Genomic DNA, 20,111 nt, shown 5'->3' with positions numbered 1-20,111 from the left:
ACCCTCTTCCCTAATTTTTTTTTGGAGAAATTCAGTGAGTATATTTTCTAATGAATCTGCTAACATGAAGCACAACACCAGACATTTACTTCTCTATAATTCTCAGGACTTTGGAGTGAAGCACTGCGTCACATCCAAGCTAGGAGTCGTAGCAACAGCTTTTCCTCCCTTGATATGAAACGCATGTATGTACTTTGTGATCCTGGCTGCTCTGCTTAGTTACATTGCTTGGTTTAAAAAGCCACGACATCCTTTGTTTTATATTTGAATAATCCATAAGCTTCCTTAGGGTCTTTTTTTTCTTGGATGACTCTTACAAGTATTTATTTGTTTGAGGTGTAGCTTCTTGCTACATTATTTTATTATATTGGATACAAAGGGGCCTCGATTTTAAAATTCTGTGGTTCCCCTTGCCCAGTAAAGACTCTGACCTCTTGCCCAGTAAAGACTCTGACCAGCACTGTTTCTTGGTAGGTCTTATTGTCATCCCACTTACTGTGGCAGAGTTTGAGGTTGCTTCTGGCTGCCTTGTTTTTGGACTATTTAAGAATGGTGAACCAGTTCCTCCTGGCTGGGAGTAGCCATGATAGGTGTGGGTTATCGGAGTTAATTAGAACCCTGGTCCACTTCTACATCCTGAGTGCTTAGTGCTTTGCCTCTTTTTTATTACATCTGAGAAGGAAGATACTTCTGTTCTATTGCTGGCTTTTATTACCACTTTGGATATGGACAGGAAGGTCTCTTTCTGTCATCATGAATCTCACTGGGACTGGATACTTCTGTGATTTTGTTATGCAGCTTCAGTTCCTAAAAAAACTCCCCATTGGCCTGTATTTAGTCTGATGACCCAGACTCAATCCAAGGCATCTGAAGAACTTGTCTTAGAACTAATTGGTAGAGGGCTTATATCATGGTCTATAAACATACTTCCTGGGCTCTGGTCACCAAACCCAGGAGATTCACAAGTGCCAGAAAGTGACAGAGAATAAACAGAGACAGAATGGGATAGGACATGAATGGAAATGGAAGGCCACAGATTGCAGAATTGTGTGCTTTTCAGTTTTATGATTTCCCTCCAGTATGAACCTGGAGAACATAGGCCTTGATGTTGTGTCCTTGAGGACTTTTGTGGAGAGTAACATAGCAGTGATTTTTAGTAAGTTGCTGTTTCTAGGGTACTTTGTCAGGAGCACTTTCATCATACAGTCTGTGTTCTCTGCCAGCCAGGGCTTTGTCTTAGTGCCAAGGAGAAAATGTGAAGATGGATAGCACCAGAGCTGTATTTTTGACTTGTCAAAGGTTACTAAGCCTTTCCATCTCTGGTCAATTTCAATATGAAAAAAAATGAACATATAAATAAAATATTATGTATTTAGAGAGATACTTTTCTAAGTACCCTTTTTTGCTTTTGAAAATGATGTACAGTGAGCTGGTAGTGTGGTTCAGTTTACATTCGTTGGCTATAGACATGTAGTCTAGTGCAGTCTTTTTCAGTCTTTAACCTGTGCCTGAAGATGATTCAAAACTCTACCATCTCTCTCTCAGAGATTCTAGTAAACCTTCTTTAAGAACTACTGCCATCTTTGTATATCCTGAACCACTAATAAAATTTTGTGGTACTTTATTTTCTGTATTTTAAAAACACCTGGGATTTTTTTTTCTAATCCAGATAATAACAATGAATTGAGCCAGCCTCTCTGAAAAGTCTGATAACTGTGTGGTACTATGCCTGCCACCTTGTTGAAAATCTCTGGTCTGGTGGTGTTAGTCAGTTTCTATGTGCTCCAGACACACATTAAAGCAGGCTCTTCTTGTAGTCATGTCCAAAATGCTTTAAACAAACACATGAGCCATAATGAAACTTTCATTTGACTTGTGTTCTAAGTGTGCTGGGTACTCTCCTCGGCACTTACAATTCAGCAGAGGCCAAGATGAACATCCCTTAGCAAAGGTCACAAGCCACCGTTCCTCCCATCTGTCAGAAGGCACAAATCCCAAAGGTACCACCATGTTCTTTCCCCAAGAGAAGATTGAGACCTTCTGTAGGAGGAGGTGGGCCGTTGCCATGTTACAAATCGTCACCTATGAATGAGATTAGGGTGCTAGCACAGTAGCCAGGTAGATGCATACTTTAAGAGTTCTACTCTGTCTGTGATAGATAAGTCAGGTTAAGACTAAAGGTCTTCTGGCTGGTCTGTTTGGGCTGAGAGGTTGATGAGTGAAAATAAGTTGCCTGCTCTCATTACATACGCTTTTCAAGCCTAGGCTAGTGAACTGGCAGAAGAGTCATTGCAATCATGACATCGTCTTGGAATTTGAGTGCACGCTTGCACATGTGTGCCTGTCATTCCACAATTGCTTTACTGTTGTTCATTAGTTGAGTTCACACAGCTGTGCTTCTCCAGAAAGATGACGATCTAATTATAATTGCTCATGAATCAATGAAGAATTAGTGGAATTTTTTCCATGTCAGCAGATATGGAAGCAGGCTTTCTTTGTTCCATTTGCCCTGTTTGTAAAGAAGCGTAAACCTGAATAAGGGGCTTCCAAGTCACTTTGCTCTGGCTCTCTTTGACTCCCTTAGACTCTGTAATGTTCTTCTGTGTGACCTGACAATGTGCTTTTTAGAACAAGCTACTTCTCCCACCCTCCTCTGGGTTATGGGATACAAAGCAGCCACATCTGTACTAACTGCTGTCCTAATTTACATAATCTCTTTATCTTTCCATCCTTGTTCTATCTGTAATCACCAGTTTAGGTACCTATTCCTTAAACATTTGTAACGTTTTATGTATGTAACTTCTAAGTTGTCGTAACAGTAAAATATTACATTCTCCTTTCTTTTCAACGCTTCACTTTCCCACATTTCCCACATTTTTCAAAAAAATGCATTAAATATTAAAAAAATGGATGTTACTTCTGGTTATATGGAGTATGCTTTTTTTTTTAAAAGCAGTTTTATTCCCATGCCATACAATTGAGTATGCTTTTTTGGTTACTGTTTGTTTTTTAGTATTTCAGAAGTAATGCTTGTTTGATTTAGAAAATACAGATAAATCAAAACAAGAAAAGGGTTGTTTATAGCCATATTTTTTTCTATACATGTATTCTCAGTTTTGTTTTGTTTCCAAAAGTAGATTCTTACTGCATATACCAGTATACCACCTGGGTTATATCTCCACCATACATGAGATTATGACATTCTTATTCCTATTGTAACTTTGTTTTTAGTAGCAGTTTAATGGTCCATTGTTTGACTCTAATAATTTATATAATTAGTTCCTCTTGAATCAAATAGTCTAATTTTATTTATTATAAATACTGTTGTGGTGACTATCCTTTTTGTCTTAATTTTTACACACACCCATGACATTTCCTTGGGCAAAAGTTCTTAGAAGTATGATGCAGATAAGTAAGACTTTTGATATATACTGACTCGTCATCCTCTGGAAAGGCTGTCTAGAAGTTTCTATCTTATTATCATCAAAGCTGGATAATTTCTTACACTTATTGAGCATTGGTATTTACGTTTATGAATTTCTTTGGTATTTCTTTTGGGGTGTTTATCTTTTTTCTAGTTTTTGCTTTTATATGCTTTTTTTGTTGTTGTTGAAGAGCCCTTGAAAGGATAGCACTCTGCTTCATCATATGTGTTGCCGTTTTTGCTTGTGCATTTCTTAATTTGGAGAGGCTTTGCAGTCTCTGATATAGCACACATTGCTATATTCACCCACTTGCATCTACTATGCCTCTTCTGTAGCTTTAGAAAAAGGTATTTATGTGAAAGCCTGAAACCCCTCATTAGGTATAAGTAAGTCCTATCCAAGATGCCCATCAACAGAAGAATGGGTAAACAAAATGTAAGCATATCCTTGCTTTGGAATGCTACTAAGCAGTAAAAAGTAGTAAGGTACTTATACACATAAAACCGTGCATGTATCTCAAAAACATTATGCTGAGCAAAAGAAGGTACACAGAATAGACCAACCTATAGAGACACAAAGTAGATTAATGGTTGCCTGGGCCTGGAAGGTTTGGGGGAGAATGAGGGGTGACCACTAGCAGGCATATGGTTTCTCTTGGGGGAGAAGAAAGTCTTCTAAAATTGTTGCAATACAAATCTGTGAATATATTTAAAAGTATTGAATTACACCGTGTAAATGAATGAACTTTATGGTATGTGAGTTAGAGCTCAGTAAAGCTGTTTTTAAGAAAGCAGATGGGCACAAAAGAGTATATACTTTATGATTCCATTATATGAATTTCTTGAACAGCAAAAGTAATCTAAGACAGTAAAAGTAAAAAAAAAAAGTGGTAGGTGTGGAACAGATTGAAAGAGATAATGGAAATGTTCTAATTTTTTGAGTAGTGGTTACACGGGTATATGCAACCTTCGAAACTCCTCAAACTGGAGACAAATTATTCTAACTGAAAAAAATAAAAGTAGGTCGTGATCATTATTTTACTGTGATTTGAAAATGCACACACATACACCCTTTTTTTTCCTTTTCTTTTCTTTTTTCTATTTTAATGGTTCTAAAGTAATTTCTTTGCTGGGTAAATTGCACTAGCACTCTGCCCATTGACAAAGATCCTCAACCAGTTCCTCTGTGAGTGCCAGCTGCCACCACACCCATGGCCAGCGTGCTTTGGGAAACCACCCCTTCCCAGAGCCACAGGTGTCACTGCCAGTGAACATTGTCATGTGCATAATGTAATGACGTTGGTGAACTAAAAATGTAGATCACCCCCAGAATGACTGGGAATCTGTTCTACGAGGAATTTCATTTCTGTGATAAACTTAGTTATTGGGCTAAATGATGTTTTGAGACATTAGAACTTGTCAGTTCCCAATTCCAAAAAGAAGTGCCTTTGTGCATTTGAAACTTTTTGGCATGTTTTGAAGGTATTTTGGGAGAGTAGGGAACATTTTTTGCAGATTACGTACGTCAAATAACATTTGCATTTATGTATGTGGTAAATCTGAAGCACAAAAAAAGGCTTAGCATTAGAGGACAGACCATTGACCTAGCCTAGCTTGTGAAAAATCAGCAGTGAGAGGCAGTTTTTCTTGTGCCTTATTGCTCTTCTCTTGTGCGGGATGCAGGAACTGGTCAGACTTACCATTGAAAAGCAGGGGCATCCATCTCCAACAAGCCCAGTGAAACCCATTTCCCCAGCCTGCAAACCAGATGGGTGAGTGTTGATTAAACCCTCCAGTCACTGTTGTCATTATTGATTGCAAAGTCTACACTTGAGAAAGAATGGGAGCCAAAACGGCAGCTCTCTTTTGTTAGGCTCCTTGGGGCCAATGTTTCTCTTTTAATAAGTTCTGTATGAGTACCTGTGTTAGCCTGTGTTACTTTTAAACGTATGTATATTGTACAAGTTTTGAAGTATTGCCTGGTCTCAATTTTAAATAATGTGACTATTTCCAAGGATAGTGAATATGTACAATATATCACAGTGCTTTTCCCAGCCAACATTGTTCCGTAATTAGGAAGAACTTTTTAGGGTTGGATTTTGGGGATTTGGCTCGAGAGCATTTTTGTTGTTGTTGTTTATTTTTTTACATACGCTTTATTGAGAAAGTAAACTGGGGCAACATGGACGTTTTAATGCCTTGTAACATTTTCTACTAAAATCCTAGTAAAAATATAAAACATAAATTTGGAGCATTTTAGAGAGCCTTTCCATCATCCTACATAAGAATTCCTTTTACAGTGAGGAAACTGAGATGCAGAGAATGGGAGGAACTCTACCACGTCCCAGTTGTTTGTCCATGATCATACCAGACTTAAAACCGCATCTCTGTCTTTGAATCCAGTGTTCTTGTGTCAAGTGCTCCTGTTCCACTGCCCCCACCTCCACCCCATCATTTTCTTGTTGGGTCATGTTCTTTAATTCTCTTGGGAACTACATGTGTTCTTTTTACCTGAAGTCTTCTGTAATCCCAAGTTCTTTTAAATTCTCCAGCCAGTCTGAGCTCCCCCTGACAGATCGAGAGCGAGAGATTCTAAACAAGACAACTAGCATATCGCAGTCAACTGAGCTACTTCCAGACTCCACCGATGAAGAGATTGCACCTCCCAAGCCCCCTTTACCTGGCATCCGGGTGGTCGATAATAGGTAATTATCTTTCTATTTTTCTGACACCACCATCTATTTATGGAATAATTTGATGAGTGGATGGATAAAATGAGCAAATAAGAAGATGGCGTAGTTAGGATAAGGATTAGAGCTTAATCCTCTGCTTTTTAGAAATGTTGGAAATTTCACCTAAAGTATTCTTTTCTTTGCCTTTTATCCTTAGCCTAGTGAAAACAGGTACAGTTTAGTAAAGGAAACAAAAGGATCTTTCTGATTTTAGATTTTCTTTGGTCTTTATAGGTTTTACTTCAGCAGAAGGGGAGTGGGACGGGAGTTGAAAGTGTAAAAACTAGGTATAAAACGTTTAATAATGAAAAAACCCACATTCTGTACTGCAATATCTTTCTAAAGAATTTTTATTTGGGTTGTTTTGTTTGATTTGACTTTTTTTCTATTTCAGTCCTCCACCAGCTTTGCCACCCAAGAAAAGACAGTCAGCTCCATCCCCTACCCGAGTGGCTGTGGTGGCCCCTATGAGTCGAGCCACCAGTGGCTCCAGTTTGCCTGTTGGAATTAATAGGCAGGTAATGCACTCCCATCTGGAAAGGCTAAGGAAAGGTTTGGGTTAGGGATTTGACTCCTGAAGTTGAAAGTAAGAGTGGTCTTTAGTCTCTCTTGTCTGTTGCAGTGAGAGGATCTCTCTCAAGGGGTGGGAGTCTTCTTAGCCCTCCTTCTCTTTCCAAGACTTGGTAGAAGTTCCCATATGGAGGTATGGATGGGGAGCCACAAGGGCATCTCCTGATGACGTCTGAGCTGAGCCCAAAGGCCCTACTTTGCCACACACTCCAGAGAACTCCTAAGGGCTTCTTTCTTGTAATTCACAGACATGTTTTATTGCTTATATGAAAGATGGGGCTTTCCAACTAGTTTCTGGGCTTGGCAGTATTTCCTTCTCTAAGTGAATGTACTGATTCCCTTTTCCCTGTTCTCTACCACCATTTCTCAGTAATGACTTCTTTTTTTCTCCCCCTCCCCCCACCCCATGAGGACTTTGATGTTGACTGTTATGCACAGAGACGGCTGTCAGGAGGCAGTCACTCCTACGGCGGAGAATCCCCCCGCCTTTCCCCTTGCAGCAGCATAGGCAAGCTCAGCAAATCCGATGAGCAGCTGTCCTCTCTGGACAGGGACAGTGGGCAGTGCTCCCGGAACACAAGCTGTGAAACACTAGGTGAGCTGTGGGCAACTTTGTCACCACTCTGCATAGTTAGACTTCATTGTCTCATCATTCCTCGGTGGTTTCTTTGGAGACCTGTGTTTAGATCCCAGCTATGCCAATCATTGGCTGTATGACCTTGGTTAAGTCGTTTAAAATCTGAGCCTCAGTTTCTTCATCTGCAAAATGAGGACAACAGTATCTACCTCTCAAGGAGGTTGAAAGTTTAAGTGAAATAATAATATCAAACCACATTGGATATTCAAATGGTAACTGTTGTTAATGTTAATCTGTCATTATACAGTTTGACTATGTTTGCCATATTAAGGGCCATCTGTGCTCAGAGCCATAAATGAAGGGGGACGAGCCCCTAGCAACATTTGGCAGAGGTTGCTGAATTTGTGCTGCTGTGGGCTTGATGAAAGTCTGAAAGGCAGTATGACAATAGTTTAAAGAGCTTTAAGTTGTTTATGTCCCAGGAAGTAGATATTTCACTTGGGAGAATTTATCCTAAGAAGATAATCAGAGTTTTTAGCAAGATTTCTGACTAAGGATGTTAATCTTAACATTATGAATAGTAATAAACTGGAAATAATTTAAATACTCATTGGTACAAAATTAGATGATTTATGATACATTCATTTGGTAGAATAATATGTAAAAATTAAAAATCACTTATACTATATTGATAGAAAAAAATAAAAAACTTTATATAATGTATTTTCAGTGTGGTTTAAACAACAAAATAAAAAGGAATCCTAGGGAAAAAAGAAGAAACTTTAGGGAAATAAATAAAAATGTAAACAGTGTTTAGAATTAGATTCTGGGATTATGACATACCTTTCATTTTGTTTTCCATAATTTCTACCATGGTCATTCAGTTTTTCTTTTTTTAAGTAAGAAATTTTTTAATTAAGAAATGAGAAATATGTGGAAAAGTGCAAAGAGTAGTGTAGCAAACAGCCCTATTCCCATCTGTTATATTTTTCTAACCAGAGAGAAGAATGAAGAATATAAAATAAAGTGAGAGTTTCATACAGATGAGATTGAAGATATGTTTTGTTGTCATGCTGTAGTGAATAGGATTGAGTAAAGGAAAAAGGGTGGGATCCATTCTGTCTGCAGGGCCTTGTCTCTAACAGGTGTTTGTTCCCTGTTGTGAATACAGATCACTATGATCCCGACTATGAATTCCTCCAGCAAGACCTCTCTAACGCAGACCAGATACCTCAGCAAGTGGCCTGTAACCTTAGCCCATTGCCGGAGTCCTTGGGGGAATCTGGGTCTCCATTTCTTGGCCATCCTTTCCAGTTGCCTCTTGGCAACTGTCCCCAGCCAGAGGGTCCCTTGGCCTTGGGGCAGCAGACAGACATGCCGCCGGCTCTCCCGGAGAAAAAGCGTAGGAGTGCAGCCTCCCAGACCACGGACAGCTCTGGCTGCAGGGTGTCCTACGAGCGGCACCCCTCCCAGTATGACAACATCTCCGAGGACGACCTGCAGAACCCAACCTCCGTCCACTCCATCTCCTTCACACCCTTCGCTGCTGTTCTCCCCTTTCAGCAAGGAGGTTCCTCAGCCCCTGGGGAATTTGTGGGTGATTTCACTGTTCCTGAATCAACAGGCGATGCAGAAAAACCACCTCCTCTACCAGAGAAGAAAAACAAACACAGTAAGCTTTTGTTGAGCCATTCTAAGGAAACACATTTTTTAACATAAAGTAGTGGTATATTTTAATTAAGCATTAGACCAAAATCAAACCAGTGGTCTCATTCTTTTATAAAAGATAAGATCACAGGTACTTGGACATTTCTGGGAGCCATGTTTTGTTGATACTGGTGATGATTTTTAAAAACCAAACTTTTGTAAAGACTAATAAAGCTGACCGCTCCTTTGTGGTCTCTGTGAAAACTTAGGCCTGCTTTCCACAAAGCCAGAGTACTTCTCTTGTTTGAGAGGAAGTTAGTTGAGCTTTCTGACTTGAACTCATGATGACAAAGGGAAATGAGTGTCAACGCCAGCATTTTACCACTACTTCTGTAAATCAAGGTGGGATACTGAATTTAAAATAGAAATTACTGATATCTATAGAGTGATTTTCTGAGGATCCCTGGAAGTATACAAAATGACTGTTTAAAGAGATATAACTGGATGCTAACTCTGTCCTGTGTTTGCCAACAGTGAAAGCAGCATGCTTAAATAGTGACTTGAAATTGAACATTGTTTAGCAGGAGTAGCTAAAAACACTTCTTGGACCATACATTTCAACATATGATAGGATTAGGGCTCAAGGGCAGAGCTGAAATTTTGAATACTTGTATTTTGGATATTTTCCAGCTTCATATTTGCCATAAAATTCCTAATCAGAGTTCTATTGGAAATTTTAATTTCTGCTAACTCCCTTAACTATGTGGTAGAGAGTTGCCTGTCACTCTCTTTCTTTGCTCCCCATTTTCTTCCCCACACTTCACAGACAGTTCTGCCTCATTCTTTGGTACACTAGCTGTCAACATTTTAATGTATACGTGGCCACATCAGGCCCACTGTCCCAGGATTCCCTAGCCTCAGCTGAAACATCCAGCAGAGAACTTCTAGGAACTAGAAACTGAATCTCCATTCCAAATTCCCAAATGAAAACATCTGATTGGCCCGTCCTGGAACTGGGCTCTGTTCTCAACTGGCTCAGTTAGGCACTGCAAGGTTTATCATGAGGGTTATTTGGGCTGTCTGTGAAAGGAAGGCTGTTAGGAGGATGCAGCTGATGGTGTAATATATTCTCCAGCTCCTCTCTGGGTGTTGCCCAGCATGTGTAATTGCCTCAGTGGTGTGGTCCCCCAGCCTGAGGGATAGCTGGCTTTGTAGGGCTAATGATGTCATTTCCATCTGTTATTTCACTCACTGGAAACCAGGGCACTAAGTGGAGGGGTTTCAAACAGCAATGCTAGGAATGTCTCTTCTGTGCCTCTCCCGCTGCACATAGAAGTGTTTAAAGAGCTGTTGTGCTCTCTCCTCCACCCACCTTTACCCCCTTTCCTTTTCTAGGATTTCTCTGAACTCAAATCATAGGGCAGGATTGCATTTAATGCTAACTGTGACAAATGTGTGATGCTGGCTAGCCATAATGCCAGGAAAGTGTTTGCCCTCCCACCTTTTTAGGACAGGTATAGAGCAGCAGTCCTCAGACAAGACAGCTGTAAAGAGGGGAAGGAAAGAGGGTATCCATTATTTCCTTTAAACAGTCTCCAGTCTGAAATGGCTGAAAATATTTTCTATTAATTTAGACATCCATTTTGGTCCTTTATCCCATCCATCAACATCTGTAGCATTTGTTCCTACAAACCTTTTTAAAAACTAGTAATAGCTTAAGTGTGGCATACACCAAGCTAAAGCTTTACACTCTGTCTTATTTAATCCTTACAACAGCCAGGTAATGTAGATATTATCTCCCATTTTATAAATGAAGGTGCTGATACTTAGAGGATTGAGTAGCTTGCCTCAGATCAACAAGAAAGTAGTGAAAGATCAGGGATTCAGACCCAGGCCCGATGATCAAAGCTCTCGTTTTAACTAGTATGTAATACTAATTCCCAAGCTAAGTAGGAAGGATTCCAGCCCTCCTTTGAATGAGACCCTGTCCAATTTTCAGTAATGACCCCCATGCTATGGGACAGTCTTTCCTGTGCTCTGCAAAAAAGCCCTTACGTGAAGCACCCAGAGGCTTGGATTCTATTTTCAAGTCTGCTGTTCACCTGCTCGGGGAGCACTTGGAGAGTTACAGTCTGTGACTGCAATATTCCCCATGGAAAAAAAACACCTCACAAAGTTTCATTGAGGCAAAGAATGAGATTAACAATCATCGCTTACGTATGGCTAACACTGGACAAACCTCATATGTGTGCAACCCCGGTGTCATAGAGCATTGTTATCCCTTAGAGATGCCGTGAAGTCATGAGTTTCCCTGGCTCCTCTTGCCAAGGGCAGCTCCATGAGTTCTTTGTACTGCACAAGGTCAAGCTTCATAATTCCTGTTTGCCCACAAAAGGCCCCCAAAGTTCTGGGTGCCCACTGGAATGGGCCTTTTGAGCCGTCCAGGTGTTGGCTGCTCTATTTTATGAGCCGTGGTCGGGGGGTGGGGGGGTTGGATTTTAAAATGGACTGATCCTCCTTTCTGAAATGTTGTGAAATATCACTGCTGTTTCTTCATGCTTGTTAGCAGGTCCCTAAAAGGACTTCAACCATCAGGAGAGACCTTCCAAAAAGATTCCAGTTTTACTGCAACTTCCTATTTTGATCAGGCAGAACATGGTTGTGTTCAACCATTTTAGGAAGCAGTTGGTAGGCATTTGGGTATCGCCTTCATAAGCTTGCATCTTCTTCTAGAACTCAGTGGTATTGGTTGTGCAGTACTGAAAAAGAAACATTGTGGAAACCAAAGGGGACCATGAGCTGCACTTTCCTTTATCAGTACCAGCAGCTGACCTTGTGATAGAGACATGGGTGTACCTCCTGCATACGGTCACACTCAGATTCCACTCGGTACTGATTGGAGCTAATAAGAAGTCTGTATTATTTTATATTGAAGGTAACTTTGAACCCCCTCTTTCAGTGAAAGGTGCCACAAAAATATACCTGGAGAGAGATTTTTTCCTGTCTACCTGAACCCAAAATGAGATGCAAGGAAGAAAAAGATAAATTCCCTACCTTTGTGATGCTTCTTCTGCTAAGGTGTCTCTGCCCTTCTTTAATTTTCTAACTAGTTCAGGTCTCCAGTTAAATCCCTGGCTTTGTAGTTATTTGAAAATACAAAATTAAATCCAAAACTGTCCTTGCTACTTTTTCTTGGTATCTGAATTTCAGCTCCACCTAACAGGTGTACATGGCTCTTTGTAAAGGATCCGAAGGAAAGGTGGCTGCTCAGGACGGTGATTTATATTGCTTTCTTCCCTTGTGCTCTCCACATACTGATTTAAATTCCTTTGCTTCCAAATTTGGGGACCCTTTTTTCTTTCCAGCTCTCATTGTGACTTTAGATCCTTCTCAGTGCCTGTACACCAACTCTGTAAGTAAATTAGTTACTTACTCTTATCCCACATTTCAGGGGCATGACAGTACCTTTCCCTCCAAAGATTGGTACATACATTGTGTATGGGGAATATGCTAACATCTACAAGCTTCCTGTACTTTCTGGAGAAGGAAAAAGATGGTACATTGTTTCAAGAAACATATTTATTGGGTGGCCGCCTGAACCTAGACTCTGCTGTGGAAATTTCAAGTGCCCAATCCAGTCTATATATGTGGGTAGAGGCTTGGAGAAAGGGCTTCTGTTCTAAGGCAGCCCTCACAGCTGCATAAAGGATGCCAAGATGGCTGTGCACAAGCTGTTATTCCTCCCAGAGCTTTCTGGACTCCAGGGTCTGGAGTATTCAGAATGGCCTGGCTTTGTAGGTCTTAGGGCTCAGGTCGATCATTAACCCAGAAAATCACAACAGAATTGTACACTCATCCTACACGCACACACATGCACATGCGCATGAGAGCTGAAGGCTCCACACCTGCCTTGGTGAGATGTCTGCCAAGGATGAGATCACTGAGACGTGACAGGTTGGCCCTTTGTTCTCCTGACTTCTCACCTCCCCAGACGGGTGAGATCTTTGCAGATATTTGTTGCAGCTGTCTCTTTGTTGGTGATGCCTCTTTGTGCAGGCTAGTGAGGCATGCCTACTGGACAGACTGACTGCATTGGTGCATGCAGTTCCAATATGAGGTAGTAGCTTCACTAAGACTGCAGGGATGAGGAAGACTGGGATTTCTAAAAGGATTTCTGGAGAAGTAGGGTATATATGTTTGAATCATGAATTTTGTCATGATTTGCCCCTCTTGCTAGGAATACCCTTTCATATAAAAAGCGAGAACTGAATTTAGTGACTGTTTTTTTGCATATCCGGTAGGTGCTCTACAGAACTTACCCCTTTGGCTCTAGCCTGATAAAGCCATTTCTGGTTTGGCATGTTACTAGGGACAAATCCTGAGGGATGTAAGATCTACTACTTATTTATTCCTTCTGCAAATATTTATGGAATACCCGCCTGCAGTGTACCCTGCACTAATGATACAGCAGCAAACAAAATAGTCATGGTCCTGCCTTTTAGGAGCTTGAGGGAGGCAGTAAATCCTGCAGATCTCCTTTCAAAATATATCTGAATAGAACACTCACCACCTGCCTCATATCACAATGCTCTCTCCCCTTGAGCAACCACAGCAGTCTCTAACACGTCTCTTTACCAAGAGTCATAAGAATCTTCTCAAGACATAAATCAGCCCTAGGCACACCCCAGTGTAAAACCCCTCAATATGATGGGACACTTTTTCCATCGTGTTCACAATAAAACCTTCCTTGCTATGCTCACACAACTTCATGTGAGCTGGCCCCTGCCTGGTGATCTGGCTGTGTCTTCTGTTACTCTCCCCTTGCCTCTTGTGCTCTGCCCACCTAGACCCTCTTCCTAGCCTTGGGCCTTTGCATTGCCTATAGCCTCTGCATAGAAATTTCTTCCCCCATCGCCATCTGTTCTCCATGAGACTTATTTCCCCCTGAGACTTATCTCTCCCTGATGTCACACCATACATTTGCCTATTGTCTATCTCTCTGAGAAGAATGTGCACACAAAGCAAAGGATTCATTTTTCTGTCCCCTGTAATATCCCAGCACCTATGTAGGTGCCTAACATATAGTAGGTGCTCAATAAAAATTGGATGAATGAAGAGAACCCATATAACTAATTAAGAGCTGTGGAAGTACTAGGAAGGAAATAAATGAGGGGCCAAAAGGGAGGCTAATACAGAGGGGCTACTCATGACAAGCCTTTCAGGAAGTTACTGTTAAGCTGAGCCATGAGAATGAAAAAGAGTTGGCCTCAGAAGGGTTGAGGAAGAGCATTTGGAACAGTGGGAACAGCATATGCAAAAATCCCTCAAGGTGTCCAACAACTGAAAGAAGATAACACACTTTGAGCTGAATGGGAGAACAGGATGTGGTGTGAGATGGGAGTCTACCAGCTGTGCTGAGCCTCCTCCTAAGCCCTGATACAGAGTTGGGGTGTCACTCTGAGTGTGGTTGGAAATCACCCGAGGGGTTTAAGCAAGGAAGTGAAGTACCCCAATATACTTTTTATGGAAATCACCCTGATTGCTGTGAGAAGGTAGATTCTCTGAACATGGCACCCCCCAACCCTTGTCTTAGTTCTGCTCTTTAGTAACAGAGAGTGCAGAGAAGAATGCAAGGGGTTGCCCATCCACTTCCCCCTTTCTCTGTTTTGTAGTGCTGGCCTACATGCAGCTACTTGAGGACTACTCAGAGCCCCAGCCCTCCATGTTCTACCAGACGCCACAGAATGAACACATCTACCAGCAGAAGAACAAGCACCTCATGGAGGTGTATGGCTTCAATGACTCCTTCAGCAGTGGGGACTCCTCACAGGACCTGGCCCCACCCCCAGCCCTCCCACCCAAGCAGCGGCAGCTGGTAAGCAGCACCCTCATAATCCTCATCTTTGTTTTCACTGCCATTGGTGACCAGAATTTCCAGTCCTAACAGGTCTCTAGGAACTAAAATGACCTTCCTTGGGGAAAGATTTAACTCTGTTTTCTTCCATATTGGGGCCTGGACGTACATGTTGTATTTGCTGTATCCTGCTTGGGTGCTTTCACTTCCTCATAATAAGCTCCCAGCAGCCTGTCTCCCACTCTACCACCTCCCCACCCTGGTGGCGGGTGGTGCCTTTCTTTTCCAGAGCAGCCTGATGCAGCTAAGACTGGTTTGTACTCAGAATGTTTGTTTGCTTTCTCTGTTGACAGTCTCTTATATTTTTTTCTCTTTTCTTTGGCTCAAACATAGACCTCCCAGTAAGGAGGAACTTAATCAAATCACAAGGCATCGTCTGTGAACAGGCCATCTGTGGACTTGATTTACATAATGGGGCCAAGCTATATAGAGTGACTTATATTCCAGCTCAGGCCAGAGATGGCCCAATTAAAACAAGCTCTATTGAAAGTGAGATGGCTTTAAACAGAGCCACTTTGTATTTCATACATAGCACCCTTCCTCCTTTAAAAAATCGTCTCCTGCACTAAAGGCTTTCATATAAGTAATGAAGTAAATTTTGGCATAGAAGGCAGGCTGTGCTGTGTGGCCAACCTATAAGATTATGGAAATTAGTACAGGGATCAGGCAGGCAAGATCTCTTTGCCTGTTGGGAGGTTCTAAACCTTTTCTCTCGCTACCAATTGGCTAATCCAGTGGACTCAAGTCCATTTTTAGAATCAAAGCATATCATCCAGCCTGTCTTTTCAGGAAGAATACATACTAGAGAGGAATTCTGAAGTTTTTCAGAGCAAATGTGCTGTTTTGCTTGTATGCTGGCCAATCTGCATACTAGCAAATTCTTGTATGCAATTCTCCCCAATCAGTTTTTAATGAGAGGGGAGAAGTGTGGCTAGCTGGGTTGTCTTTTATCCATTTCAAAAGGACATGAAGGTGCTACCCTGACTTTTCTTGGAGACAAATGCTTGCAGCCATTGGAGTTGCAGGGCTTGGGCTCTGCAATCATAGAATCAGGCATCTAGCCCATACCCAGTCCCAGAAGTTCCTGAACCTTTCTACATTCAGTGGGCTTAGAAGTCTCTAGATCATCGTCCTGACCAAGAATCAAAATCAGTCTCCTCTGAGGCAGCCTCATTCTAGTAGAGAAAAGGTTAACCTTGGAGTTGGGAACCCCGGGCTCCAGTTCTACTCTTAATCAGCACTGTGTTCTTGGTCACAGTGCTTCGTCTGCAAGGCAAGACCGATGCCATTTGCCCTGCCCACCTCTGTGGACACATGAATATGCCAAAATGTGAATCTAAACTGTTCTGGTCTTTACCATGGAACCTTTACCTCAGAACCCTTGACCTAAAATGTTAGTTCTATACAAAAGGATTTATAATACAGTGGGACCAGATTTTGTTGAAATTTGAAATATTCTTAGACCCTCCGACCAGTGTCCACAAGTGCACATTGGATGTCTTTGGGCATCTTCTCTGTACCGTGGGTTCCATAGGCTTCTCTGAGTATTTGGAGACAGACCCTTTATGACCACGCTTGGAATCAGAACTTGTTCTGAGGGAGCACTCTAGACCTTCACATGAAGCTAACAGAACAGTGGTGAGAGAGGAACAGACAGCCTCTGGGAGTTGAACACATGAGGAGGGAGCAGAGACTAACCCAGTGAAACACCCACCATGTGCAAGCACCCGAGCTTTCAGATGATTTCACAACAGTCCTCAACATGCTTCCTGTCGCCCCCATTTTAAACAAACTGAGGGTTAGAGAGCCTGAGAGAATTATTCAAAGCACACAGCTAGAAGTGGAAGCGCAAGTCCAACTCTGCCTGAAGCCCAGACATACCACATTAACGTGTACTGTACCAGATGCTTGCCCTACTCTCTCTCAAATGCATATCAGGAGGTGTTATCCCCATTAACAGATAAAAAGAATAATAAGGATTACATCTCTTGACCCATGTACACTATGGTGGCACGATTCCAAGTGCTTTACAAGTATTATCTCATTTTATCCTCCCAGCAGTCCTATACATAAGGCACCATTTTATTCCATTTTAAAGAAGAACATGAAGCACAGAGTTTTAAATAAAGCCAAGGCCAAACAGCTCATAAATGGCAAAAGCCCAGACTCAGGCTCAGGTAGCCTGACTCCCACTTTGTGCTTTGATGTAGCATGAATAACTACACTAGTCTGACCCTCACAGGAAGGAACTAAAAGCCCTCAATAAATGCCAGGTTTCTCTGGCTCCAAACATGCTTGCCCTCCTTCTACCCTACCTCCTTCCCATGGAAACAATTTATATGAAAGTTAACTTTTTAAATCTGTTATAAGGAAAAAAGAGGAGTATAATCTTTCATTCAGATAGTCTTTGGCAGATATTTTTAATCCCTGAAGTTTGATCCAGGAAACCATCCCTCTCCAAAATGTCTCTAAGCAGAATTAGATAGCCAGTCTACTTACTCTTTTTATTTATAGATATATGCCTGATTGTTCTCTGCTTTTCTCTCTTCTTCCCTGTCGTCCCTCTTGTCTCTTCTGTCCAGCAGGCCTCCTATGCTGCTTCTTCCTTCTCCTCTGTCTCCTACTGTGTCCAGCAAACTAAAGTGGCCTTCACCCCCGATGACAGCAGTGCCACTCAGGGCATCAGTGTATCCATCTCTAATTCCTTTCTCAGCCGGCACGGCAATTTACCTGTGCCCTCGGTGAGTCACTGCCTGCCTTTCTTTTCTTGGAAACGTGTGTACGTGATCATTCATTTGTAGCCTGTACCTCCTGGTAATGTGTGCTATCCATCGCTGCTTCTGTCCTTCTGCAAGATTCCTGCACATAGTTGGGAAAGGATATGTATGGCTCGTTCCCTATAGCCTTAAGTTAATGTTAATTATCTGGATTGGTGTGGATAAGGATGGGGAAAAATTAGCAGCCCCCCTTGGAGCCCCCCTTGGAGCATTAAACTGACAGGGATGTTTTGACCTTTTTATTCTGATCCCACAACCTTTTAAGTGTTAAATCTTTAAAAAGGACTATTCTTCACATGGAGAGCAAGCTTTACCAGGTATGTCACGGAGTGAGTTTGAGGGCCACATCAATTAGTTAGCTTTTGCTGCCTAACGAATTACCCCAAAACACAGTGACTCAGCACGCAGAGATCTTGTCTGCCATACCAGAGACCCGGGCTTGATTCCTGGTGCCTGCCCACACAGAAAAAAGGTAAAACATAATGTATTAAAACAACTGTAACCATTTATCATTGCTCAGGATACAGGCTAGTAGGGTGGTTGTACTGTTCTGACACAAGCATGACTGGTCTTGACTGGTCTCGCTCAGAGCTCTGGGACCTCAGCTAGGACAATTGAGCTGATTTGGCTGTGATCCATGTGGTCTGTCAGCTTCCATCAGGCTAGCCTGGGCTTGTTCACATGGCATCTGGCAAGGTTCCAAGAAAATGAACAGAAGCATGGAAGATATCTTGAGAGCCTAGGCCATAGATTTAGAAATTGGCACAATATTATTTCCATTGCATTCTCTTGGTAAAATCACAAAGCCAGCCCAGATTCAAAGAATGGGGAAATAGTCTCTACCTCCTGATAAAAATTGCTGCTAAAGTACATTACAAAGGAGCACGCATTGGAAAAGGGAAGAGTTGTGGCTATTTTTTTTAAAGCCTAATGAAAGACCTAGAGGATAGTAGCACTTAGGAGGCACGGTGCTATTCTGTTATCTTTCGCTGGAGTACACATCTGACCAAGAACCTGAACAGCTAACATTCTTCCTTCAGTCTGTTAAAATGAAACTGAGCAGCATTGGAAAGAGCTTTGGAATAGAGCCAATTTCAGATCCCACTTAAAATTACTTTGACCTTGGGTAATTCACTTGGCCTCCCTGGGCCTTAATTTCTTTCCTTTGAGATGGTACTTTTACCTGCCTCTTAGGATGATTGTGAGAATTAAAGGAAATAATATGGAACTGCCCAGCATATATGGTAAGCTGATAGACTTATTAAATAAGCTTATTACCTTAGTAATAAGAGTTTCCGATTCTAGTATTGGCTCTTCTTTTAATCCTATACACAATAGCTTGAACAAATAGCTTTCCTATTTGAGCTATTCTTTTTTCCATCTATAAATGATAAAGTTGAACCAGGTGACTTTTAAAGACTTATACAAACCCAGGTTCTCTATTGGGTTTTGTTTGGTTGCCATCTTTGGAAACCATTCAATGCCCAGGGCTAAGAAAGTGTTGCCTGTTATGAGGACCTTGGAATACTGTCTTTCACAGGATGCTAGGGCTCAACTTTTAAGAGCCCTCAGCCAGGGTGGGCCATGGTGGCTCAGCAGGTAAGAGTGCTTGCCTGCCATGCCCGAGGACCCAGGTTCGATTCCCGGTGCCTGCCCATGTTTAAAAAAAAAAAAAAAAAAGAGCCCTCAGCCAACCTACGAGTGCTATAGAAAGGCTAAACAACCGCCCCTCCACTCAGGTTGCACAGATGCCCTGTTTCCTAAGAAAGTTCTTCTGGCAGGCTCCTTTCACAGATCTTGGCAAAACTTGGCCTTTAGATAATCCTAGCTCTTGAACGTAATAGTCCCCCACCCCCATGAACAGAATGTAATTATGAGTAATCCTGAGAGTTTCTACAGTGTCTCTCTGGAGCACTTGGAGTTAGTGGACTGTGAATAAACTAGACTGTTTGCTACAAAATTAAAGAAATTTGAGGATGTTTCAACTGAGTTTGTTTATAAGTGCATTATACTTTTCATCCATATAGAGGAAATCTTAAGATATCTTACATCTAAAATACTGTATTTAGCACCAGCTCTATGAAGGGGCCCAGGAGGATGCACTAATAAAAGTGCATTTTTCATTAAAAGGAAAGTGCACCATAGGCCTCAAGAGTCTTTAGTAATTGCCTAAATGTTTGGAATTCTTTCTTTCAGGATCCTAACTATATCATACCACTGCATTCTCACCTCCATAGTGCCAATTGAGTAGTCTGAATTCAGTCTTATGTGGTTTCCCTTGTATGTAGTAGAATGTTTTTCTCTTGCTCCTTTCAGAATTTTCTGCCTGTCTTCAACATTTGACAGACTGCTTAGTCAGTGTCTTGGGGAAGGCCTATTTGGATTTATTCTATTTGGAGTTTGTTGAGCTTCTTTGACTTGCATATTTATGTCTTTTTAAGGGTTGGGAAGTTTTCCCCCATTATATCCT

General features: G+C 41.6%; 1 protein-coding gene across 5 annotated transcripts in view; it reads left to right on the top strand.

Moving 5' to 3' along the window:
* RAPGEF1 (Rap guanine nucleotide exchange factor 1) overlaps window positions 1-20,111 on the top strand; it is a 195,786-nt gene that overhangs the window by 123,299 nt on the left and 52,376 nt on the right. For 3 of the 5 annotated variants that reach the window (XM_077147295.1, XM_077147294.1, XM_077147291.1), the window contains 6 exons: window positions 5,108-5,196; window positions 5,977-6,129; window positions 6,551-6,674; window positions 7,138-7,321; window positions 8,475-8,975; window positions 14,623-14,825. In XM_077147295.1, the coding sequence (XP_077003410.1) occupies window positions 5,108-5,196; window positions 5,977-6,129; window positions 6,551-6,674; window positions 7,138-7,321; window positions 8,475-8,975; window positions 14,623-14,825 (1,254 nt within the window). Of the gene's footprint in view, window positions 1-5,107; window positions 5,197-5,976; window positions 6,130-6,550; window positions 6,675-7,137; window positions 7,322-8,474; window positions 8,976-14,622; window positions 14,826-17,446; window positions 17,606-20,111 lie in introns of all 5 variants that reach the window. The other 2 variants (XM_077147288.1, XM_077147285.1) reach the window with 1 other exon arrangement.

Source organism: Tamandua tetradactyla, chromosome 2 (genome assembly GCF_023851605.1).
Source record: "Tamandua tetradactyla isolate mTamTet1 chromosome 2, mTamTet1.pri, whole genome shotgun sequence".
Lineage (NCBI taxonomy): Eukaryota > Metazoa > Chordata > Mammalia > Pilosa > Myrmecophagidae > Tamandua > Tamandua tetradactyla.
The sequence above is the reverse complement of the archived record's forward strand: the minus strand, read 5'-3'. Positions and strand labels throughout refer to the sequence as shown.